Source organism: Cucumis sativus, chromosome 2 (assembly GCF_000004075.3).
Source record: "Cucumis sativus cultivar 9930 chromosome 2, Cucumber_9930_V3, whole genome shotgun sequence".
Classification (NCBI taxonomy): Eukaryota; Viridiplantae; Streptophyta; class Magnoliopsida; order Cucurbitales; family Cucurbitaceae; genus Cucumis; species Cucumis sativus.
Window position 1 is genome coordinate 1670646 of NC_026656.2, and position 26114 is coordinate 1696759.

Genomic DNA, 26114 nt, shown 5'->3' on the forward strand with positions numbered 1-26114 from the left:
ACTTTTATCACAATTAACCTATAACACGTTTGGTTGTGACTTTACAACTTTGCATACAAATCTAAACTTCCATGCAAATCATATTTAATTATTAATTAACTTTTTTTCTCTAAGAAAAAAATATTGAATCTCCCATTTGATGAGAATGGATTAAATTTTGATTGACAAATGTCTATTTATTTAATTACGTTAAGATGAAATCATTTTTTCATACGAACGAAACTAAATTGACATTAAAATTGTACAATCAATACTGAGACAACAAATTAAATTCTCTTGATTCACATATTTATAGTATAGGTAAAACGTGGCTATAAAAGAATAGTTCTTGCAATAATTGTTTTGTACTTAATTTTATCTTCATAATTCATATATAATCCGTTGTTACACAAAACAATGCTTTACTATTGTGCGTGTGAGTGTAGTCTAGACCATACGTACAATTCACAAATGAACGAACAATCACATATTCTATTATTAAAAATCATAATCTAACGATAAAATATAGAAATATATTCAAATGATGGCTCGAATTCTCTAAATTTTAGTTTTTTTTTTTTTCTTTTCCACTATTTGAATACACAAGTTATAATATGTTTAAACTTTTTTTTTTTCTAAAACAAACTATAAATTTCATGTTAATGAAAATCTTCAATGGGATATTGAATTGAATTTCTAGAGAGGTCAAAATTAATTTTTTGAGTATAGTCTTAATTAAAATCAAGAATACAATGATTGTTTATTAAAAAAAAGAGATTTACTTGAAAAAAAGAAAAAAGAAAAAAAAGGGAAAGAACGGTTGTTCGTTCGTTCGTTCGTTGGTCAGAAGTCCGACGCGGAATCATTTTCAACCTTTGTCGTCATCTCGTAGTTTTGACGAACCATCCCCCAATCTCCCTCCAAAATCCCACAATTTTCCCTCTCAATTCCGATTGTCCTAACCATTTTTCAATCCTTCAGATCACTTTCTTCTTCCGATCACAATCACCGCCGGAGGGAGACCGGGGATGGAGCCATCGCCGTTTAAAAAAACCGGAAGCGAGAGTGAAAGCTCAGGGAATAGTTTTGTCGGAGGACGGGAGGAGAGGGGTTCGTGTGATTATTTCGGTTGGGTCTATCATATTGGAGTTAATTCCATTGGGCATGAGTATTGCCATCTTCGATTCCTCTTTATTCGCCGTAAGTACGTTGAGTTGTACAAACGTGATCCTCACGAGAATCCTGGCATTGTAAGATTTTTTTTTCTTTTTACGCTTTTGCTCTTTACCTCGTCTTTAAATGTTATGGTGGCAAGAATAAGATGTATGTTTGATTGTTTATTGTATTTGTTTGGTTGAAATTAATTGCTTGCTTGATACACTGCCGGTAGTTAAAGTTTTCTATACGTGCTTGTTGTAAATTAGTTCCTCTTTGATGGTGATCACACCCGTTGTTATTTTAAGATGAAATTTCCAAGTTGATTGGGTTATTTTCTTTTGATATAGCTTGAGAATGTACAAATGTTGATGCTTACTGCAAATAAAACCTCTCGTGATGGGTGGAAGTCGATCATATGAGCAATGGCTTTATATTAGTCTATAAGCTCTCAAGATTACCCCATTTTGGTTTCAAACTTTTTAAATTAACTTTCGGTGTTATTCTATTTTCATATTTGAACTTTTAAATTATCCATTTCAGCTTATGAACTTAAGAAAACTACTAATACGTTCCTTAATCAAAACAGATGACATGACTATGAGCATGTCTATTTATTTGTTGATAACTTGGAGTCACACAAGTAATGGCTAAGAACGATTATTTTGTGGACCAATAGGTAACAAAATAGCAAAATGTAAAATGATTGTTCTTCTACCAAGTTAAGCGATTGTTATAGACATTTGAAATAGAATTAAAAACCTCATCGTATCATCAACAGTGAGACTGCGTTCTCATGGATTGGATTGGAGTCTTGTCCTTCTACAATAATGTTTACTATGGAAGTAACATTTAGTACATGTATTCAGAACTTGGTTTGCCACTTTCTGTCTTTTTTGTTCTTGCTCATCAATGTCTCTATACTGCTATCTTTTTTTATTTGTTCATTTGTACTTCTTTTGTAGAAACCTATCAGGAGAGGTGTTGTGGGGCCGTCACTTATGGTTGAAGAGCTTGGACGTCGAAAAGTCAACCATGGGGTAAGGAAATAGTATATCTATTATCTACTTGCAAATTTACTGTTGGATTAGCAAATTCATTTTATAAGGTTGATTAAAGAAATATCTCTTGTCGTCAAGTTCAACAGTTAATCTCATAGTATCGTTACATTCAAATCTTAATGGTCCACAGAAGATAATGGGAGCTAAAGTTGATAATTTTGTTGGTTACTGCAGGATGTTTACGTCTTACGAATTTATAACCGATTGGATGATTCTAAGAAAGGAGAAGTAAGTGATCTACAAACTTATCTTCATAATTTTTGTGTTTGAGATAGAACTAACCTTATTGCTATTTAGTCAAATTGAAAACTTGGTTACCTAGTCATTTGATATTTTCTTTTGGCATCATTTCACGCCTTTTCCCCTTGTGAGTTGGATCACCTAAAAGAAGAATTAAAAATTTTCTGTATTCCACGTCTAAGGGAATTCCCAACTGAAGACACACACACCAAAAAAAAAAGTCGCCACCGGAGGAGAAGAGACTGTTGAAATTGTTAAATCTGACATTTAAAGAAGTTGGACGAAAACAGGTTATTTCCTGCTTAAGTGACCAATTCTACAATTTGGAAAGACAGATCACTATCTGAGTGGCGAAATATCAAATAAGAGTCAAGTTCTTCCTTTAGTCTACTGTGTGCGGAAGGCTGAACATCAATGGATAGGCTCCAAGGAGATGCTCATAACTCCAACTTTCACCATAAGATGAACAACAAGACTTACTCTTACTATTTTAAATGGGTAGCACTTTGTTTCAGAACTACACAATGTATTGGCTTTAATAATAAAAGGAGAAGAAATACTGTATGATTCAGAGGGTATTCCTTTGGAAGTGCAGAATCTGCTCGCACAGCATCCAAAATTAATGGATATTCCATCTGACACTTCAAGAAATTCAGCATGGTGTTACAATTCCAAACTTACCTCATTACAAGATGAGCCCTAGGGAATATGAAATACTGAATGAACATATTGAAGAACTAATTTGCAAAGGACATATCCCACGGTACGAGTTCATGTTAATTCCTAAAAAGAGATGGCAGTTGGAGGACGTGCATTGACAGCTGGGCAATCAACAAAATTACTGTCAAGTCCATGTTTCCCATCCCTCGTATCAGTGATCTCTTGGATTGATTAAATGGTGCCTCATTTTCTCAAAATCAAACTTGCAGAGTGGTTGTGATCATCATATTCAGATTTGCCTGGGGATGAGTGGAAGACTGCTTATGAAGGACTTTTTGAATGACTTTGTTATGCCATTTAGACTATCTAATTCCTCAAGTACCTTTCTGTAACTTATGTATTAGTTTCTTCATCCTCACATGAGTAAGTTCTCGGTAGTTAAGAATTAGAATGAGCTTTAGATGGTTTGTACGAAAAGAGTGCACAGAAAAATAAGATTGAAGTGTTATTTTCTGACTCCTTCGAGTAAGGGGCTCTCCTTTTTTGAACATTTTACTTCTTCAACAAATAGTTGTTTCTTGATAGGGAAAAAACCACCAACCACTCATAGATGAAACCTAAACAGGAAACAATGTAAGAGTACTACACTGGACTAACTGAATCAATATAAACCTCTTCTGTTAGTGGAAACATTTTTCCATCTAATTTGAGAATTATGGTTTCTTCTAAAATTTCTCTTTATTTGATGAAATAATTTTTTCTTAGCCAAAGTCTTTTTGGTAACCGTAATCTTGTAAACTTTTGGGAATCAATTGGTGGCTTGTGCATTTTCTTTACATTCTCATTTTGGTGGATAAGATCAGTCTCATTGAGACACGCCTGAAAACTCGCCTAAGGCAAAGACTAGGTCTTCATGCCTTGAAAACACCCAAAGTGGGCACCTTTGGCAAGGTGCTCACCATTTTGTGCTTTTAGTCGCTTTGAAAATACAGGCACTTGCCTTCTTCAATTGTTCAATTATTTATTTATTATTATTATCATTATTTTTTTTTTTTAAAAAAATCTTCTTCAATTCTTTTATTAAGAAGAATTATCAAAATATGTAAAGATAGATTTAAAGAAAAATTAAAGGAAGACGAATTGAAGAAAAAGAGGAGTCAAAGAAGTAGAAACATAATGGAATATGCCATCTCTCTCTTTATTGTTAAGCTATTCATTAGCGGTTTATCAAAAAAGGAAAAGAAAAAAAGGAAGAAGAAAAGCAAGAAGAAGAAATAAGGGTTGAAATTTAGAAGGGAAGAAGAAAAGTCCATGGAAAGCTCTCTTTTCTTTCATATCTTCCTAGAACTGAATGGTGGGCTACCGGAAAGAATAAAGAAATCATAGATGCATGCTAAACAAATTTCCAAATAGAAATATTTTGACTCTAAATAAAGACTACTCATACCACTATTGTTTTACCTATTTAAAAATCATTTCTACTTGTATTTCTTTTTTCCAAGATTTTTTCTTCTTCAACATTATTTGAGTTAATTTCTTTCCAATCCTAAGTATTTGTTTTTGTTTATAATAATATTATTTATTATTTTGTTGATTGTACCTCACGTTAATTAGGCAATGCCTCTTTGTCGCTTATTGCCTTGAAGCAATTAGAAAGTTTGTTTCCTTAGCCTTGGGCTTTGAAAACATTGGCTGAGACATACTCAACTGCTATATTTTCTTCTCGCAACTAATTTATAGTTAATGGGGCTTCCTTTTTTTTCTTTAGTGGACAAAAATTGTTGTATGTATCTAAGAAAAAAATGTTCCTCTTAACTTAAGTGTGTGTGTGTTTTTGCTTAAGATTGCTTGTGCCACGGCTGGAGAGGTCAGAAAATGGATGGAGGCATTTGATCACGCCAAGCAGCAGGTACAAAAAATCTCAAGTGGAAGGTTAACAAATTTTCATGTCTGGATGGGCGATAAATGTAACCAAAACAAGCAAAAATTTATCATTGCCTGTTAACAAGAATGCAACATGGAAACTTTTTTGTGAAGCCTGACACTTGGTTCTGTTACATTGTAATGCCACAATTGGTAAAAGGACTATTTATCTGGTGTTTATTTAATTGACATTAATTTGATAGGCTGAGTATGAGCTGACCAGAGGAGGTAGCCCCCGAGACAAACTGAACATGGAGGAAGAGTAAGCATTTTTTTTAAAAAAACTCTGCACGGAGGTTTGCACAGATTCATTTTTTGGTATGATTAATTAACCGAGATTTACTGATTGGATGAATGCTTTGTTGTAAACTATGCGATAGTTTCGAATGAAGCCATGGTGCTTTTATTTGTGTGCAGGGAGAACTGCTTATCTATTAAGGGCAGACTTTTCTGATGTAGTTAGTTCTTGAGTTTTCAAGTAAAGATAGTTGCTTGCTCCCTGTATTTACAGTTAATGATGGCTGTGGACTGGTTTAGCAGGCTACCAGTTCTGAATCATCATCACCTAAAATGAAGATCAATATACCAAGTCTCAGTGGGAGATGAAACATTGAAGAAGTTCTTGATTGAACATCGATGTAGAGTACTTCTTCATATATGCTAAATCCTTGAAAATGAGGTGGTTCAACTTGTAGTTTACAAGCTTAGAAGGGTATGCTGAGTAGTTGGTCGAATGTTTAGGAAGTTACCTGTTTGCTTTGATGAGGATGATGCAAAACACGAATTAAAGAATGTTTCTTGCCTGCTAATTTCGGATATCTACTTTGTGATCAATGTAGGAGCTGCAGACAAGGTTCTAGGTGCTTTCAAGAGTGGTATAATTTTATGGACTCTTTTGGTTGACTAGATAATTGTCTCTCTAGTCTCTAGGAACCTATATTTAAGTTCTCACATTACAAGAACTACCATAAAAAATGAAGCCCTCTTAGCCAATGAATGTAATATTTTATCATGACCCTTTGGCCTTCTGAAAACGTTATTTAGGCCAAATATGCCCTGATTACTCTTGAGTCTTGAGTCCTTGCTCTCAATTAATAGGAACACTAGTTCGAGAAGCCAATGGACCAACACACTTAAGCAAAAGGAAACTATTTTGGACCACACTTTCAATAATGGTTGCAACTCTTTTTCTAAATAGAGAACCCATTTAGCAGAGGTGGTTTCGAAACTCTTTTCTTAATTTTCAGCATTTCTGCAGAGTAAAGCAGTTGTTGTAGTGAGATGTTGGATGACTAAAATCAAAGATGGGCTCCTCTCTTTAGAAAGGCTCTAAAGAAAAAAGACTGAGTTGAATGGAGCTCCATCTGTCATTCTCAACAATAGGATGTTTATGGAAACTTGAGAAGGATTTAGTCAGTAGAAATCATTTCCCTCACTTCAGCAATTTGCTTTTGAGCCTTAAGATCCCTAAGAATTGTGAAACGTTTATTTGGTCTCTAGCTTTCGGATGCTCAAATACTTCTCATAATTTAATCCAAACCTTGGCATAGTGCTTGAGAAATTGTAAAAAACAACTCCAAAAATTTTCATATTTCACAATTAGTCTCCTTTTTGTCAATTCGTTATAATAGTTTTTCTTAGTCTTTCCTTGCCAAGATCAACCTCGAGATTCAAATAAAAATTTAACTTCTTTCTCTCACCCATCCAAACCATCGTTGTTTTTGGCTTTTTTAGTGGAATCTCGACCAAGGTAAAGACGGGGATTGTATGCAGTTTTTCCCAAATCTCTATGCCCTTCCCACAGAATTTTTTTCAGATTCACTATTCATAATCCAACTTAGGAGAGCTGCATCTCAGTTTTGCTAATGCTAGGAGAACCAATGTTACATGTTGAAATTATTCTACCTTATGGAGATAATCCAGAAGAGTCATAGAAAATCTTCTTACATAGAAAGAAAATGGAGATTTTGGAGAATTTTTTTTGTAGTCTAATGATATTTGTAAGTATTTATGTTCCTATATCCTCACAGTGGGATACTGTTTATGTAAGTTGAAGTCCTTGGGACTTAGGGTTTCGCATCTTTATTTATTATTATTTTTTCTGAAGGTATTTTCTGTAAAGAAGAAAAACTGACATAGACATGTTGCTTTTTGGATAGATTTCATTAAAAAAAACTAAACAAAAACAAAAACCTAGATTCCCATTGCCACAAACCCAGATTCCCTGAAGATTATACTAATATAGCATTATAAATATCATCCTCAATTATCAGTAATAAAAATGGAATATGAAGGAATAATTTAAAAGCAAAAAGAAAATTGACATATCGAGATACCCTAAATCACAAATTTTATTCTTTCAAAAACTTTATTATAAAATATCCTCCTACTTTCTTCCCGAGTGATCAACAGCATAGCCACAGAACAAATCTGCCAGGAGAATAGATCAACCTCTTCTATAAACTCTCTGCAATTCAGGATGCGGGAAGGTTGATCTAAGAAAATATATTTTGCATCAATAGGAAAGAAATCATACCGATGGTTGATATTCCCTGTTTCAAATTACAATAAAGAAAAAATCGAATGTTGAATCGAGAACAGTTTATTTTGTGAACCTCACCATTATTACTTTGTAACCATGACCAGTTTAGAATTTAAAAGATTAATACCTGCTACTCTTGGAAAGTAGTTATAGTTAGACACATATTTGTGATATTGGTTGGATTTGGTTTGGTTCAATTGGATGTTCCAATCTGCATTTGAGTATCCTTGGTGTAATATTTCTTGGGTTTTCATATATTGTTGTTACTTTTCTGGCCTAACTTTGCATTTAACCAGCTTAACCCTCTACATTTCTTGGTTGGTTTCTTATAATTGAGCAACTTTCATGTTATGGAAGGATAAATCTGGATGGACACAGACCAAGAGTTAGACGGTATGCACATGGATTGAAAAGGCTAATAAAAATTGGACAAGGTGAGGTAGCTTGTGTTTTTTTCCTATGTATAGATGGTGTTCATTTTAATTTTACATGACCATTTGGTGAATTAAGAAAGCTAAATAGTTTAGAGAAGTTTTGCATGTTTGACATCAGTAATAATTTACCATGGTGCTACAGTTGCGCAAGTGCTTGGACATTCTTGTACTTGAATTTGTGAGAATGAAGGTTAATTCTCAGGTTTGGTAAACAATGAAATATGTTCCTTATCCCAGGTTGGCACACATTATAAATTCAGTATATCAGGGAGTAGTGCCAGATTGAGAAACCTAAATGATGGTGACTAGTTCATGGTGTTTGTGGTTGCATTTTTATTAAAGGGTTGCATACTTGTGATTCATCAAGTGCTTAGCTTTTGTTTCCCCATTTGATCATAAGTCATATTTAATACCTTATTTACCATGCATAGTAATTCTTTTTAGGGATAGTTGCAAATTTAACAATTAAATTCAAATTAATTAAATATATAGCACAATTTTAAAAAATTTGCAAATATAGCAAAATTTGTCAAATTCTATCAATGATATAAGTCCATCACTGATAGACCATGTTGCAAATATTGGTCTATCACTGATATACCATATGAAGTCTATCAGCGATACAGGTCTATCAGTGATAGTTTTGCTATATTTGCAATCTTTTAAAAATGTTGCTATATCCTTGATTATTATTGTTAAAATAGTCATCCATTGCAATTTCCCTTCTTTTTATGTAGAAAAAGAAAAGTTGATCTTGTAACTGATCTTGTGCTTTTATTCCCTCGCCCAGTTTACATACTGTTGCTTCTTTTTTTCCCATCAGAATCAAGAAGATTTTCATTCTTGCATTCATTTTACCCTCTCATGCACAGGTCCAGAGACACTTTTGCGTCAATCTTCAAACTTGAATACTCGTACTGGTTCAGATGGCTTCTTTGAAGGAGATTTCGGTGATGCACTTGAAAGACATAGGTGGAAATGTGTTCGCACATTTAACGGTACTAACATCTTAGTCAATTCATCTCTTAGGCAAAGGCACTTTAAAAGGGTGCAAATTTGAATTATGCATTAATTCATAATCACTGCTATCTGTGCAAAGTGTTATCTTGTGTTTCACTTCTTGGTGCTATGGAGTACACTGGCCAATGGGCCATATTCCTTCATAAAAACATGTACGATGTTGATTCAGTGGCACTATTGTGGCTTAAAAATCCTTTCCTTTTCAAAAAAATCTTTTTTCCCATGCAATGGGTTCTCCTTTTGACCCCTATAGCTTCATCAATCATTGCATTCGTCATCCTTTCTCGTCAACCTGTCTGTCTAATTTGTTTTCTAAAATTTTTAATTTACCCAAATCTTACTTGGCTTGAAGTTGATTGACTTCGTGACTATTAGTAAGATATTATTCTTCTGGATTGAAGTGTTTTTTTGTTTCAACTAGTTTAAGTCTTATTTGGCTTCTCCTTTTATACGCTCTTTCATTTTTCTAAAAAAAAAAGTTATGTTTCTAAACTAAAAGAAAAAAGAAAAAAAGAATAGTAAGTTTGTTCTATGTATTCCACAATGTTTACTTTTCCCTATTTTTGGTTTTCAGGTGTTAGAATTTTTGAAGATGTTGCTGATAGTAAGGTATCGGCCATTGCTATATCTCCTATCACCTAAAGAAATAAAAAAGTTACTCTGAGAAAACACATGTACATGATACACCAGCAGAATAGAAATTGATTGATGCAACTAAATTATTCTTCTTTAAAATGCCCTCTTTGATAATTTTCAAGCTCTTGCTTCAGCAATTTTCTCTCTTTCTAGAGTGGTAAAGGGGTTCTCGTGAAGTCTGTTGGTGTGGTCGACGCTCATGCAGATACTGTTTTTGATATAGTTTTAAACTTTGACTGGAGTCAGAGATATGAGTAATTTGCTAATCTCTTTCGAAGTTTCAAGTTTGGATTCAATGGTCACGGCCTCTGAATTCTGACTTTGATATCAATATGTGCAGGTGGGATACACTGATAAGTGACTTGGAACTGGTTGAATCTTACGATGGACATTATGATATTCTTTATGGGACAAATAATCCCACGTATCTTAGCCAGTAATGCAACAATACTTACAAATTGTTTACACAATTTAGCAAGGCTCAAGAAGTCATTTAGATCACTGCTAACATTGCCATGTTTACTTCTTTTTACCAATTCTATAGAAATATATTCTTTACTTTAAAACAAACTTGTTAAGGTGATTGGTTTCAGTTTCTTGCCTGTTGTCAATTTGCATTCAATTTTTCTTTCAGCTCTTTATTTATATATTTCGACACTGTGTTCTGATTGTAGATCCCAATGCAAAAGAGACTTTATCTTCTCCCGACAATGGTTTAGAGGACAAGATGGAACATATAGTAAGAGAAATATTGTGTACTATTATTATGCTACTCTGTTTTTGTTAAGAAGCAGCTCATAGTTCATTCATATGGTTTCTGTGATTTGGTGCCAGAGAGGCTGCTGTTAAACATCGATAATTATTCTTGTGGTTATTACTGTTGGAATACACCATATTCTTGAAAAGAGAGTTATATCGAATGATTTATTTATTTATTTTTGTTTATTCACAATCTTAAAATACAGTGTTCTTCTTGTAGAAATGGATATTAACAAAATAGGCGACAATTTGATGTTATGGCTTCTTGTGCTTGTTTTGTTACACATTACAATATAAAATGTTGTATTGTTGTAGAAAGAGTAGATAGAATTATGAGTTTATCTTTTTTGTAATCTGAAATTTAAGTTCTGCCACTGTTATGCCCATATTGCTTAGACAACCACACACAGCTGATCTTGCTGTAAAACGCTCTCTAGTAACTAAAAAGGTCACATATGATGTTATCTCAAATTCAGAACTTGTCCTATGGATTACCTGAAATAAGTCCGAATGTTAGAGGGTTGATATAATTTTAAATTTACCTTCACCATAAGCTTGCATTTGAGTCGATAAGTGATTCTATTGAGGTAGGAGGTTCAGAAAATTATGTGTTTGAACCTCCACAATGCTATTTTCTTTTCAATTAACATTGATTTCTACTTGTTGGGCTTTTTACAAAATTTCAAGCGTTATTTGGAAAATGTTAAAAGTATTGGTATAATTAAATTTACTCTAACTCTTCAACTTAAACTTTTGGGTCAATCGGTGATTTAACTTTGCATATGAATAGAAGGTTCTGTGTTCAAACTTTTGCAATGTTATTCATTTCACAATTAATATTGACTTCCAATTTTTGGGTCCTCTACATCTTCAAACCCACAAGTGGAGGGAGTGTTGGAGTTTTGATATATTCAATTTACCTTCACTCATAAGCTTCAGTTTTTGGGTCAATATGTGTTTTAACACCTACTTTATTGCTTTATCAGTGAATGGGTTGCAAAAGCATTTGAATTGTGCTGTTTTTATTTGCTAGCCTTGTGAAGAATTCTGCTCAAATATTTTGTTGGCCTAACCATACTTTCTCTCTGTTCATGCAGCAATATTGCAGGTTCCTTGCAGTCATAAAAAGAAGCCACCTAGATCTGGATACCGACGTTCACGGATTAACCGTATGAATTCTTTTTCCCTTGACTCTTTTCTCCCTACTTTTATGATGTGATTAAGGAGAAAGAGACTTTTATAACTATTTCTGTGTGTGTGCACGTTTTTTATTTATTTGTTTGTATTAAACTACCAATTCATCCAAAAGCTGAAGCTGGTGGTTAAAGGCAAATTTAATTATATATCACAAACAGTTTGTTTGTTTATTCTAAGGCTTGAATAGGGTGAACTAGGAGGCACAAACACATTAGTTTGGCTTGCATGCCAGACACATGTTGAATACTTAGACCCTCCAACACATATTGGACATGTATCGGAAACTTGAAACTTGTTAGTGCAATAAATGTCTAAACATTATTTGTACAAAGTCAGCATAGATCCCACTTGTTAGTCACATATCAAACACTTGTTAAGTACTAAATAGATACGTATAAAACAAAAATACATCAAACTCATTTTTAAAGCATATTAATGCATAAAATCACGGACTTTGAATTTTATTCCAGTGTGACATTGGTATATGTATGTGTATATTAAAAATATATATATTTAATAAACATGTCCTAGCTTTGGAAAATAATGTGCTGTTGTGTTCGTGTCGAATCCACTATTTGTATATCTGATGATTTATTCACTAATGTGCACATAATTCACACCTATCTGTATATGTGTCTATCATTGAATCCACTATTGTATATCTGATGTCTAGAATTCGCAAACAAGAAGCCATCATTGTCAAGATTGACTTTGAAAAGGTGTGATCATGACTTCCAGGATAGGGTGTTGGCAAAGAAAGGTTTTGGGTTTAAATGGAGGTTGTGAATTTGGAGTAGTATTAGATGAATGAGGCGTTTTTTTTAGAAAAACACAACAAAACTTTTCACTAATATAATTAAAAGAGACTATTTGATATGAAAACCCTAGGAATTGCCTAGGAACCCAATTGGTGAACCCCTAAATATCAAATCTTAAAACCCCTAAATCAATTTGACAGCAATCCAAAGAGAAAGACTAGAAGTGGATTACCTTTTGATCGAAGACCAAGAGATAAGGAGAACTAGTTAGTTCCTCACTCCAAGTTCAAACACTCCACAAGCAAAGTGAGCAAACTTATCTGAATGTTCTTGGCATGCAACCTTGGATCAAGTATTGCAAAAGGTGGTGAGAATTTCTATTGATAGGAAATACCCTAAACATCAATTGTCAAATACTAACTTGAAACAACCTACAGGAAAGGCTTAAATAGCCTTCCAATAAAACCCTAATGCATTGTGAAAAAACTATTAACCATACTTAAATGTTATTAAAAAGGATAAAAACTGAAAAAAATTTAAATTAGACCACAATTATGAAATAAAATTTAATTGATAATTTGATTTTTGGTTGGTTCATATCACTATTGCTCAAGTTACAAACTAGACATACTAATCCAAGTAAACTAGAAGATAAGGGGATCAACAAGCAGACCTAGATATCTCAACTAGGTTGACACACCCTTAAACGCCCTCATGATATCCCGATATTGAAATAAGAGCCAATGCTCAACTTAAGAAGGTACAATAAAATATAACATGAACTCATTAATTAGATAAAAAGAAAAGTTGAATCTAATCTAGGAAGATGAAAGCTCTTCAATTTAAACAGATGTCTTGCATTGAAAAGCTTGAAAATTGCTTGAGTTCAATCTTTTGCCTTGTTGTGGAAGGTTAAAGTTGTTTATGTCAGTTCTCCATGGAAATATTAACACCTTCGGTAGGATTTTGAGGAGGGTTCTCAATTTGATGGAGCCTTCGTGTTGCATTTGTAAATGGAGAGCAGCCAAGGATCTCTTGATTAAAGGAATATCCACTAGAGTTGTGAATTTGCATATGTAGCTTCGAGTAGTTTTTCGGAGTTTGGGTATTGGTTTGGCCAGGCAATATTTTATTATTTCCACTGTCATTGCTTGTTCTCGTTCTATAAATTTATAGTTTCAAGATGATTTTTTTCATGAATTGCGTTGAAAACTTTTATTTGATTTAATATAATTGTTTTTTTCCCTTGTAGCTTCAACGTGGGAAATAAGGTGCTTAAATACAGCTATGGGTTCAAATGCTCCAAAATGTCTTGTTACTCAAATACTAGAGATACAACCGGCAGGCTGGTTCAAATGGCAGAGAAATCACCCTTCAAAGTTTGAAAAGAGTGTTCCTTATGCATTGTTGTGCCAAGTTGCAGGTATGTTGATTACAAAAGACAATCATTGTATGTATTTTTAATTATTGTACTTTCATATCTGATTATATTTCATTACTACCTGTATAGACAATAGTTCGTTTGTAGCTATCCCTTCCAAGAAAATATTTAACAGAAACAACCCCCATCTCTTTGGAACGAACTATTAACTGCTCTGAGTTGTAGAGCATTTTTCCGTCCCTCTGAAAAGATGAGAAGACATCACAATCCTTAAAAAAGATACATGTGCTACTTCTCATTTCCAATTCATTTTGAGATGAAGCTCTATGTTTATCTAATATGGTATTAGAGTCCATGAAGTCCAAATACTGGTAAAAAAAAATAGCTTAAGAATAGTGAACTCAAAAAGTGGCACTTGTTATTATGTCCTTTGTCTGCTTTGCCCAAATAAGTATTCAGTATTTACTTCTTTGCTATCTGGAACCATGCTTTAACTTTCAATAACATGGCTTAATCTTTTTAAGTTTTTATAACAACACCTAAAAAGAATGAACTAGGGTTTTCATTCACTGGAAATTTTGTTTCTGGATTCCCAATTTTCAGGTCTAAAGGAATATGTTTTGGCAAATCCTGCTCTAAACTATGAAAACCTGCCCACTGTTGTCCGTTCAAAAATCTCAGATGGCTCTACTACGAACAGTGACTATGATGATGGAGAAGTGCAGGATGAATTTTATGATGCAATTGCTGCCGATTCATCATCTTCGGAAGAGGAAAGTGATAATGATAAAGAACTTAACAATAAGGTAGTTCTCTTCTTCATTTGAATTAGATTTAGGTTCATTTCTTAATCCCTCACTAATCATTCATCAAGATCTTGAGATTTTACGTCCCAAAGTTCACTTGCTCTGAAATTAAATGTCTTATTTACAGAAGCGAGAAATATATCATGTATGTATAGAAGGCCAAAAATACAACTCAAAAGGCAAAGGGGAAGAGAGAAATTTAAATGCTTACTTACTACTTTTCTATTACAGGAATTAAAAGTGAAGCTGAAAAATGTGTCATGGGCTATAGCTGGCTTTTCTTTGAAGCGAAAATCAGGTTTGTCTTTACATATGACCTTGTATTCTAAAAGGTGAAACTCAATTTTATAAAAACAAGTTGCTTACAAACTCATTCCAGTGAGTACACTTTTTTCCCCACAAGAAACTATGAGCTAGAAACTTTTGATTGTGATTTTTACAAAATGATAGACTTCATGGTTGACTTCTTTCCCTCTTTCTTTTGTTAGAAATACAGCCCTAAATATAATGGTACATGACTACTCAGTAAGGAAGGACAATATATACAGGATACAAATATAGGAGGAAACTGAGGTTTAGTTTGGGCACTGTCATATCTAAAATAATTTACATTTATCGTGCTTATAGAAAAATCAGCTGTAATAGACAAGTGTTTAGGGAATTTCAATTTTGAAAAGAATGGATAAAAAGGAAAAATTTAGAAGCTTGTTGGTAAGTCTAGGTGTTTGATCTCAAAAAGCTATTGTTGACCCATTTTTACAAGGGACATTTTTAAATATAGCATAATGAACCAAAATATTGCAAAATTTCATATTCTATCAATGATAGCCTCTAATAGAATTTGAAATTTTGCTATATTTTGTAAACATTTTCAACAGTTTTGCCATTTATAATAATTTTCCTTTTTAAAAAACAATGTAAATGAAAATGGGGTTTTATTTACATTAACATTGCATAAATTTTATAAAACGCTAGAAATAGTTAAATTTCTCTTGTAATTACTTTCAACGCCTGTCAAATTGATTAGAGCCTGACAGCAAAGAAATTAAAGAGAGAGAAAACTGGAGTAGAAACCGGAAAAATAGAAAGGGAAAAGTTTTATTTTAACAAGAAACATCAATTATGAAAAATGAAAGAGTAAAAGTACAAGCTACCAAAATCTACCAGAAGTAGACTTCAGATAAAAATAAATAAAGCAGCATCAAAGAACCAGAATAAAAAGAAGACAAGAAACCCTTACCATGAAGCCCCTCAATTATCACAAATATCATTAAGTGAGTAACACCCAAAGAGCTTCAACAAAAGGAGAAGTTGTTGTACCTTATATAGGGGCAGATGGGAGGATACTTAAGAGAAAAAGAAAACGGAAATATGTTAGTGGTTGGCCTAAGACCAATTCCTTATGAACCTGACTCCAAAACTCTCATGTTGAGTTGAAAATTTTCGTTGGGGCCAATCTAGACTTATACTCTTCATGAGCTCTTCTGTGGAGAGCCGGAGTAAAACTGTCAGTATTTTGCATCTGAATGGAAACATAGATTAGGGATATAATTTTACCTTCAATTTTTTCCTCTGTGAAATGTTGGTTTTCGTCCACATGTTTCATACAATTATGGTCAACTGGATTTGTTTCTATACTTGCTTTAGCTTGTTTGTCACACACTTAGACGCATGTATGCGTGTCTATCTACAAAGTTACAAGGGCATGCATATCCATACATTGTAAACGTTCCATATTATGCTTGTGTGTGCCCATGCGCATTTTGGCATGCATACTTATATGTTCAGACTGAGGCAGTGCTATTTTGAAATGACCAAGGACACAAGTAAAAAGTGATAGTTAACAGATAACTAGAGAATAGGTCGGGTCATTGTTATTTTTTTAAAACCTATTTTACATTTATTTTCCATTTAATTGAAAAAATATTTGGAAATAAATGAGTGATCATCATGGTTGCAGCTGTTGATGCTAATAAGGAATTAGATCCTAATGTTGCTCCTATCATCTTGGAAACAAGCCAGTTTCATGGTTCTTTGCAGAGAGGAAGGGATGAAAAGGATACAAACTGTTGGACTTCTCCTAGTGGAACGGGATTCATGATAAGAGGGAAAAATTACCTCAAGGACAACTCTAAGGTGGGTTTCTTTCTCATGTGAATTTAAAACATGTAAGTTCTGTTCAAAGAATCACTAGTTACATTTATTCACACACATCTATTACTTTGGATTTTGATGTTTCTATATTTGGTATTTTTGCAACTTTGATATAGTGGGCCTCTACAATCATCTAAGTTCATGTGGGTTTAAATTACTTGTACATTTGATTGTGGTTGTGCTGGATAGGCATACATTTAAAATGTGAGTCTTAACAAACATACATTATATTATAATAAATAAGTGTTATTCTAGGAGAGTTTTTTTTTGTCTAGGTATTATATTTTTAATTTATGTTTGATTTTTAAGATGTTTGCATTTATATTAACGCCACTTCTTTTATTATTTCTTCAATCTATTGGTTTATTTTTTTGTATCATGATTGTATACCATTCACGGAATGCATCCTTAATTTTCTAGTTCTTGGAGATGGAATGCTTCCTTAATTTTCTAGCTCTATCTATCTATCTATCTCTCTTTCTCTCCCCTTTCTTGGCTTCCCTATTATCCTCATTGTCTAGCTCTCTTGTACATTGAGTTTATTAATAATAAAGAAGTTTGTCTCCTTTTCAAAAAAAGAAAAAAGAAAAAAGAAAGAAAGGTCATTTGATGGAGTGACCACAAGAGAGGTTATAGTTCATGAAGAGAGCATTTTTATTGGCTCGTAATGATGACCTTCATGCATTTAGAAGTTCAGGTGGCAATAACACCAAGGTTGACCTAATAAGCTCGAAGTCTAAAGAAGAGAGAGAATAGAAAAAAAGGTTCCTAATAATATTCTTAAAAAGATTGAGTGGGCTTAGCACTTAGGAAAGTCTAAGGCCAGTGTGCTTTTATATTAGCTGACATGAGGTTCCATCTCAAAACTAATTGTCATTGAAAGACATAACTCATCTATTTTATAAGAAATGCGAGGTTTCTCAATCTTTTCAGAGTGGGTTTCTCAACATGTCCCCTCAAGAAGGTGCCTCTTTTTTGGATCATCGTTCTTGATTGAGTCTCAATTTCTTTTTATTGGACTTTGGAATACACGTTTGAGCTTTTTAGGCTATGATACAATAGATAACATGAGGTTCAATTTTGAGACAAGTTAGCAATAAAAGGAGTAGCTCATCTATCTTATAAGTAGTGTGAGGTCCCTTGGTTTTTTCAATGTGAGATTTTCAATGTTTTACATGATTATAAAGATTAGTCAATTTTTCAAAAACCATTGAAAGAAGTGAAAGTTGGGTGTATCCAAAAGGTTTTTACTCACATGGGCCTTTCTTTCTTCCTTTACCATTTTTTCAAAATTATTTATTTGAACAATTTTGTTGAAGTTTATTTTTAAAAAATGTGAGAAGGAGATAGGTGTAGTCCTATGAGCATAAATACGGCCTATAGACAAATGAAATTACAATAAAGAGGGTAGTCCTCACGAGAGATTGCTAAAGGCCTCTCCTGTATAATTTATGTAGATTCTCCAAGATGCTTCTAGATACAGTTAGTGTTTTCTTTCAATTTATTTTTACCACAGGAGTCCCTTTTTCTAAAGTGGGGGATGAACAAAAGCCCTCCAATCTAGACTGACAAGAAAAGTGGAGCAGTTACAAAAGGTCTTTGATGAGCACGAAACATCTTTTTAACCACCGGGCTGACAATCTCGAGAAACCAACCCTCTAGATGTTTTGGATACCATCATATGAATCCAAACCATTAACAATCTCGGGAAGGATGAATGTGGGAAGCATTTTTTGGACCTTATCTAATGTGTTTATATTGTTGAGAGCTACAGTTCATGGAAAAGATAATTTACCCTTGTTCGGTGTAACCCATCCCAAATCATGTTTACACAAGCCCAGGCCAAAAATCTTCATCATTGTGGAGGGCTAATGGAAACATCATTAGTTACTCTAGCCGGATCTCACATATTTCGGAAGAGAAGAAAAACTGTCCCCTTCTTCCATTTCCCTGTCAATGGAGCTTCTTCCTAGACATAGTCTAGTATTCTATTTTCTTGTAAATTGATTTGTCGTTTCCTTATAAAACATGATTCTTTATTTATGATTCATTTACTAATCTTGATATTTAGATATTAGTTGTAATTGATAGTTTCGTTAATGTTTGTTGAAACTAACAAGTACAATAAAAACATGCAGACTAAATCAAAAGAAAATAATGTCAGAGATGATTGTCCTTAGTTGATGTCTTTTGATATGCTATAGACATAGACCATATGATATGATCTCTTTCAGGTAATGGGAGGAGATCCTCTTCTCAAGCTCATAGCAGTAGATTGGTTCAAAGTCGATAATAGCTTTGATGGCATTGCATTGCATCCCCGGAATTTAGTTCAGGTATTTTCGCTGCATTTTTTCATCACAAATGGTAGGAACCCCTAACAGAAGAATCTATGGTGTACTGTATTCTTAATCTCAATCACCATATTTTTCCTTTACCAAAAACTGCATGCTTGATGCCTTTCAGTTTACATGTTGAATTTACATGATGTAACTAAAGGAAGTCAGGAGCTCTAACTGATGGTCTTGTTAAGTAATTTCACCTTAGAAATTGTCTGTTTCTATAACTTCATTATTGAACGGGTCAATCAGAGAATCATGTAATCTTTTGTTGCACTTCGGAAAAGGTCTGTTATCTTAAGCACACCATAAAGCTAGGTGACTGCATTTTTGTTACCGTGCTGTTAATAAATCACTGCTAAAAACCCAAAAGTTTTTAAAAGAATGAAGGTGTCTAAGAAATGTGCAATTGCTGCACTCTCTTAGGTCATTTGATCAGAAAGGATTAAGTGTGATTTTTAGAACAATTTTTATGATTGAGATGCTATATACGTCTTCATTCATTCTTTTTTTTTCTCGTGGAAACACCACCTAATATCCCAACAAAAGAGCAAATGTACCTCTTTAGGATAGCACTGGAAACGTGAAAATATAATGATCTACCAATAAGAAAAAATAAAAAGTAAATACTGAGCTAAATGTAGACAATTAATGGACAACTACTATTCACATTTTGAAAAGAGACTCAACACTCCTCTCAAACTTGTTTGAAGATGGCCTTCATAGCTTGTCAAATAGTTTGTCAAATTTGGAAAAGACGTTTAGTTGAATTATTAATTTGTCTAACTATGCTAGATCTATGTTGCCATCAAGTTACTTGCATCCTTGCCAAATGATTACCAAGGGCAACTTGTTGAATTCGACTCCAAGGTTGACCTGTATTCTATATACAATCAAACTTGAAGAACGTAGAATTGTATTGTTTAAATAGATTACTATGTTGTTTAGATTACATATTAGTCTTTTTGATTCTTTTAGCTATTAGTTAATATTCTTTTCTTTCCTAATTATTTTCATTTGCTGTAATATCTGTTTTATTGTAGTTATTCACCATTATTAGGTCCTTTGTTGAATAAGAAGATTATTTCTCCCACAATTCCATTAAGCGTAACTATTTCCTTTCCAATATCAGTCAGAAGCTGGAAAGAAGGTCCCCTTCATGCTTGTCATTAATCTCCAGGTATGCACAATCATCTACAATTCTATATTTATGATTGAGCTTATTTATATTCTTTTATAACTAAAAACTTGGTTCTAGAGCAGCAAGACGACAAACATGCATAGTATGTCTTTGTTTTTTAGCTTATTTGTAGGTATTAGACATTATAATCTCAAGAGTTGAGTTGAGTGGTGAAGAGGTCATTAGCTACAGCCTACAGTGTATTTTAAAAGCTTGGATTTTCATCTAGTGCTTGCGCATACTTATTTTGATATTTTTCATGCCCCATTTATGCATTATTTGGTATGAAAGTTCTCCCAAGATCGAATTCTTCTTAGAGCGCTCAGTCACGAAGGTGTGCATTAGTACCAAAGATAAGGTGCAAAGAAGATATCCACTCATTTTATCTCCAAGTAAGCATGCCATGCACGATGTGGAGGAAGAATGTTAGGACCCTTGTTTCTATCTTGATTTTTTTCTAGCAATTACTCTTCCTACATCTTGGAGGCTTTCAATGAGCCTATGTTTTTTTCTTTGGAATAAAAGAATAAAAAGAGACTAATACTAAAAAGTATAATAATACAGAAAATAAATACAAACCAAAAGGCGATGAACAATAACAAAGACTACTTAAAAATCCAACATTAGGATGACACAATAAAAAATGGCATCCACAGTAAATATCTTGGGTTGAAAACTCTTCAAACTTATTGGATAGAGAACACCATGCATAAGACTTTAGACAAGTCAAATCAAACCAAGCACGTGAAGTTTGAGCAGACTTTTAGAAAACATCTTGATTTCTTTCCATCCAAAGCTTGAAGAGAATGGTCTTGACAGCATAACCCAAAGTAAATACACTTTGAGAATTCCACTCAATACCACATAAAGGTTGGAACTCATATGCCTTCCGAGAATCAGAAAAAATCCATGGGAGAGTGAAGACATCAAATAACAAAAATTGACAGCTTAGATAATATAAACAATCAAAGTAAATGTGATTAGAGATTCGCCTTCCTTGAAACATAATGAACAAATTGATGGCATAAGACATTGTGACAGTTTCTTTTCTGCGAACTTTCAGGTGAACTGAGACTGCCATTAAGCGTAAGTTTATGTGTTCTTTAATTTGTGTCATCACCCCCCTGCCTTTACCTTTTGGGTCATCCATTCAAAAATCAGAAAAAGATCATATGGCTTTGATTGCTATAGAGAAATATATGCACCTTTCATGGCACTATGGCGTCTTTGGCTCTTTTATTGATCCAGTTCTATTTATTGCTTTACAATGGTATATGTTATGTACATGCACCTTTTTTAGATTGTTGTCTTCACTCACCCATGGCCTATGGAAGAATAAAATAGATTTCACTTTTAAGGATATGCAAGAATGATTTTCTAGGCATTTTATATAGACTTTATTTCTTTGTGGAAAAAATATATTATGTCCATTTACAAGTAGGATGTGGAGGATGCACATTTGTTGTCTTTAATTGTTTAAGGCGTGTAAGTTACTAAATTTAAACACATTTATACTAATAAAAAAGAGTACAAAATTAGTTATTTTTTAAAGATACTTTATTGAACATCCTTACCATTTTTTTGTTCTCGAACTTCCGAGAAATGGTATGTCAGTTTATCTGAGATGTTTTATGTTCTTCTTATGTTGATTTCTGTTCAGGTTCCAGCCAAGCCAAACTATAGTATGGTTATGTATTATGCTGCAGATAGGCCTGTAAACAAAAATTCTTTGTTGGGTAAATTTGTGGATGGAAGTGATATGTATCGAGATTCTAGATTTAAATTAATTCCCAGCATTGTTGAGGTACGGAGTCTTAGCATTTATATTTCTTATTCTTGATGACATACAACTAATGATTAGTTTAATCCAACAGGGATATTGGATGGTTAAGCGTGCAGTTGGAACAAAAGCTTGCCTTTTGGGCAAAGCAGTTACATGCAAGTACCTCAGGCGAGACAATTTTCTGGAAGTAAGTAATTCTAACCCATCCTTAATAGTATGCATTGATAGGCAGGTGCAATTTTTGCTAGAGAAGCTCTACGGCTTCTTAGACAGGCCAAGTTGAGAGTCAGTTGTCTACTGGTAAAGCAAGTTAATGTCAAGCTCGAAATATTTACTTTATATATAATATGTTTCACATTATTTACCTTCACTGCATTATCCAATGTTGAGTCCTTCTAATGCTTGACTAGTAGATTACTAGATGTCGTTGATAACAATGTCAACCCTCAATACGTCTTGTGCTAGAAGCAAGTGTAGGAAGATTCAATTATGTGAGAGCGAGGAGAATGTTTTGTACGTGATAGGCAATGAATTAAGTGTAGTCTAGTCCCATAATCCTCATTTTTATACACACAAAGAAGAAATTAAAAAACTAAAACAAGAAATGCCACATGGCAGCGTTTTATTAGACATCAGCTTGGGCTTGCGCTGCACCAGGCTTTGGGATTTTTTGTGTGTGATTACGAGATCCATCTTTTAGTGATGGCCTAATGGACAAACTAATTTGTTTGGGGGAGGCACTGTTAGGAGTTGGTGCTTGTGTAAAAAACTGTAACATTCGGTTTCGTAATGAGTTTTTTTGTCCTAGAGTCTCCTCTAGGAGAGAGCAACATTCATCTTGAACTGCTCAAGCTTTATAGATTTGTTCTATTGTTCATAGTAATATCAGAGGTCTTTTGAGCCATATCAGAATGTAATACATATTTTAAAATATGTTAGTTATTTTACTACATTTCTTCATAAATATCTTGCAGATTGATGTGGATATTGGATCATCAACAGTAGCCAGGAGTGTTATTGGCCTTGTCCTTGGATATGTCACAAGCTTAGTCGTTGATCTTGCCATCTTAATCGAGGTTAACACTTTCTACTTAATATGTTTCCGCAATCATATTTCAAAATCCAGTGTGCTTCTCTTCAAATGTCTTTTATAGGCACTCTCGCCCCTTAAGAAATTAGGAAAACAATGAAGGAAATAAGAGTTGTTCTTATTTGTTATTTTGGCTATGGCTATATTGGTAGTCTGTCTACATATTTTAATTGGTTAATTAATTCATCATTGTAGTTTTTATATTCTATGGAACAACATATATCAGTGGCCTCATGTGATCAATCAACTGGTTCTTACTTTTTAATTTCCTGACTATTTGCAATTCATTGTATTATGGATTCTTACAAATATTTACAATCGCAGGCAAAGGAGGAGGAAGAATTGCCTGAGTATATTCTCGGAACAGTTCGATTAAACCGTGTGAAGCTTGATTCGGCAATACATTTGGAAACTTGAGGTCTCTTTAAGTTGCATTTACTGAACTTCACATTCATCCATCCATTGTGATATGGTCACTTTAGTGAGGTTTTATGTTTGGTAGCATGTTCATCCTCTTATAATCAACACAAACAATCGTTATCCCTATTTTACTTAATAACGAGAATTGAACTATAAACATGTCTAGATTAAATTACACGTATATTTTCCTCTAATTTTGAACATGGTTTTTGGAAAGTATTTAACCTAAACAAACACACACACATCATCTACATCGTATCACCATGTCCATGTTGTATTTCCCATATGTTCCTATCTCATCTAGCTCATTCCAAAGAGGATTAACATTTCATTTGGTTAATTGACTGATCTATCATTAAACAAGTCATTCAATTATTTGATTGGTTAAGTTCTCTTACTTTTTTTTGTTACTATAATCTACATCACATTTATTTTTCAAAAAAGTGATTGGATTGATGGGATTGGCCTCTCCCTGTTACTGCTACTGCTGGAAATTATTTCACATTGTTCATGACTTTTCTTGATTGTTCCTCTGCTTTTGGATTTTTGCCTCAGAATTCCACCACCTTAATCTCATTAATATAATCTGATTTTTTTTATTATTATTTTTTGCTCTTTTTTCATATATATTATAATGATTATACTGTTGCAGGGCCAATCTTTTCCATCTTGAAGCTTACAAAAATTAAAGAGAGAAAATAAAAGAGGACCCTTTCTCCTATCACTTTACCCACTCCCAACCACTCTTTGCTTTACTTTATTATCATATCATTGGGCAAAACTTTAGGATGATGAATGATTTAATTCCCATAATATTTATCTTATAATTTTTTATGTAAACATATTGATATTTATTTGAATTCCTTGTATTTTAATATTTTTATATTTATAAACATAAATTGAAAAGTTGATGAAAACGGTACAACTTTTTTTAAATCCCTTTTATATTCACACATTGGTGCATCCACCGAAAATTATTTTAAACGACAAAACTTCTAAACATATTTACAAATTTAGCAAAATATCATAATCTATCTATGAATGAAAATTGTGATAGTTCCATAAATTGTGATAGTATAGTCCATAACGTGATATTTTGGTTCATTTTGTTATATTTGAAAATAATTTTAATAACAATTTAACTAATTAATTTGATTTATTTTGATTATTTTCTTCATTGGTTCTAAAACACTGCTTTTTTTTTTATAGTAACATGGGTTACATACAAATTAAGAAGTCAATTGTAAATGAGTGTAAATAGAAAAATTGCTAAAATTATTCACAACTATAACAAAATTTTAGATTTTATTAGTGTTTATCACTGATATAATTTAAAATTTTGTTGTATTTTATAAATATTTTGGTTGATATAAGTTAAAATTGTATATATATGTGTTTGTGTGTATATATATACACGAGATAGAAACATTTGTGAATTTTCTAACTAAATTGGTTTGAATGTACTCATGTTAGGATTAGAACGTTTTAGAAAAATAAATGGTTTCCATTTAATATCAATCATAAATGAGTTTTCAAGTGTTTCAACGTTAATAAAATTAAAGGACATCACAAAATCCATACGATGCATAAAGTACTCATCTAATCGTAATCAATTTTTTAGATACAATTTCATGTCACTAATATTTAAAATCCGTACCAAATAAATTTGATTATGCCTATCGAATTGGCTAAGTTTTATAGACTATAATATTCTATGATTAATGATAGTAGATGAAATAATTGTATGAAGTAAAGTGAAGTGAGCATCAAAACATGGTTACAAACACAATTATAGCTTTTCTTTTTTGTGTTATGATTTGGATATCAAATCAATGCCACCAACGTTCCTCTTTCTTTTAACCCTAAAGAGTATTTTATTTTTGCTGTCAAATTAAATCCCTTTTTCCCCTTAAAAGATGTGTTTTTCTCTTCACCTCTTTCCCCGAGGCCGCACGATGCCATTCTTTTTTTGTTAATATACACAAATTGCTCTCTATAGGATTCCCTATCTATTCTTCCCCACAGAACAGAACCATATATAAATTTCAAACAGTAAATTATTTAAATAAACAAAACTTCCAAAAATATTCATCAACCTAACAAAATTTCACAATCATAATAGACCGAAATATTTGTTGGTTTGTCATAGATGGACGATGATATTTGCTATAGTTAAAAAATGTTTATTTAAAATCCTACATTTCTAAACAATTTCATGTAAAATTTATGATTGTATTAACTAAACCTCTAAACATTCACAAATTGATTAAATTTAAACTCGTATTAAAAAAACGGTAATTATTCTGTAATACTTTAGTCTATATATATTTGAGTATTAATCAAATTGATTAACATATGAAAGTCTAGAAGATTAAATTGGTCAAAATTATAAGTTTCACGTAACATTATATTGGTGACAAAATATGGAGGATGGCGTGAGTTGACACACTAACAAAAAAAAATTAAGAGTTTAAATTAATACTATAGTTAGGTTAAATTTTTAATTAATCACGGAGAATTTGATGTTTGCATTAAAAAATATATACATATTTGACAATGTTATTAATTGTGCATTTAAACGAACTCATCTTTCTTCA

At 32.8% G+C, this 26114-nt stretch overlaps 1 protein-coding gene across 2 annotated transcripts; it reads left to right on the top strand.

Annotated features, from left to right (window-relative positions):
- Positions 1-763: 763 nt before the first annotated feature.
- Positions 764-24431, top strand: LOC101212304 (protein ENHANCED DISEASE RESISTANCE 2). Of its 2 annotated transcripts, XM_004139226.3 has the most exons (23): positions 766-1229; positions 2100-2174; positions 2370-2423; positions 4939-5004; positions 5222-5280; positions 7918-7994; positions 8867-8992; positions 9589-9623; positions 9804-9904; positions 9991-10086; positions 10325-10389; positions 11507-11578; positions 13617-13787; positions 14349-14551; positions 14783-14849; positions 16512-16687; positions 18940-19041; positions 20177-20224; positions 21885-22028; positions 22099-22194; positions 22982-23083; positions 23422-23515; positions 24170-24431. In XM_004139226.3, the coding sequence occupies exons 1-22, from the start codon at positions 1008-1010 to the stop codon at positions 23512-23514; spliced, it is 2250 nt and encodes a 749-aa protein (XP_004139274.1). In that variant the 5' UTR covers positions 766-1007; the 3' UTR covers position 23515; positions 24170-24431. The 2 variants fall into 2 exon arrangements, with proteins under 2 accessions (XP_031736846.1, XP_004139274.1); XM_031880986.1 differs by lacking the exons at positions 21885-22028; positions 22099-22194; positions 22982-23083; positions 23422-23515; positions 24170-24431 and having other exon boundaries at positions 764-1229; positions 20088-20210.
- Positions 24432-26114: the final 1683 nt, after the last annotated feature.

Excerpts from the sequence above, each read along its gene's own strand:
- LOC101212304 (XM_004139226.3), top strand. The coding sequence starts at position 1,008 with ATGGAGCCATCGCCGTTTAAAAAAACCGGAAGCGAGAGTGAAAGCTCA. Across the intron at positions 7,995-8,866 it reads GCTAATAAAAATTGGACAAG|GTCCAGAGACACTTTTGCGT; the intron begins GTGAGGTAGCTT and ends TCTCATGCACAG. Across the intron at positions 10,390-11,506 it reads AGGACAAGATGGAACATATA|CAATATTGCAGGTTCCTTGC; the intron begins GTAAGAGAAATA and ends CTGTTCATGCAG.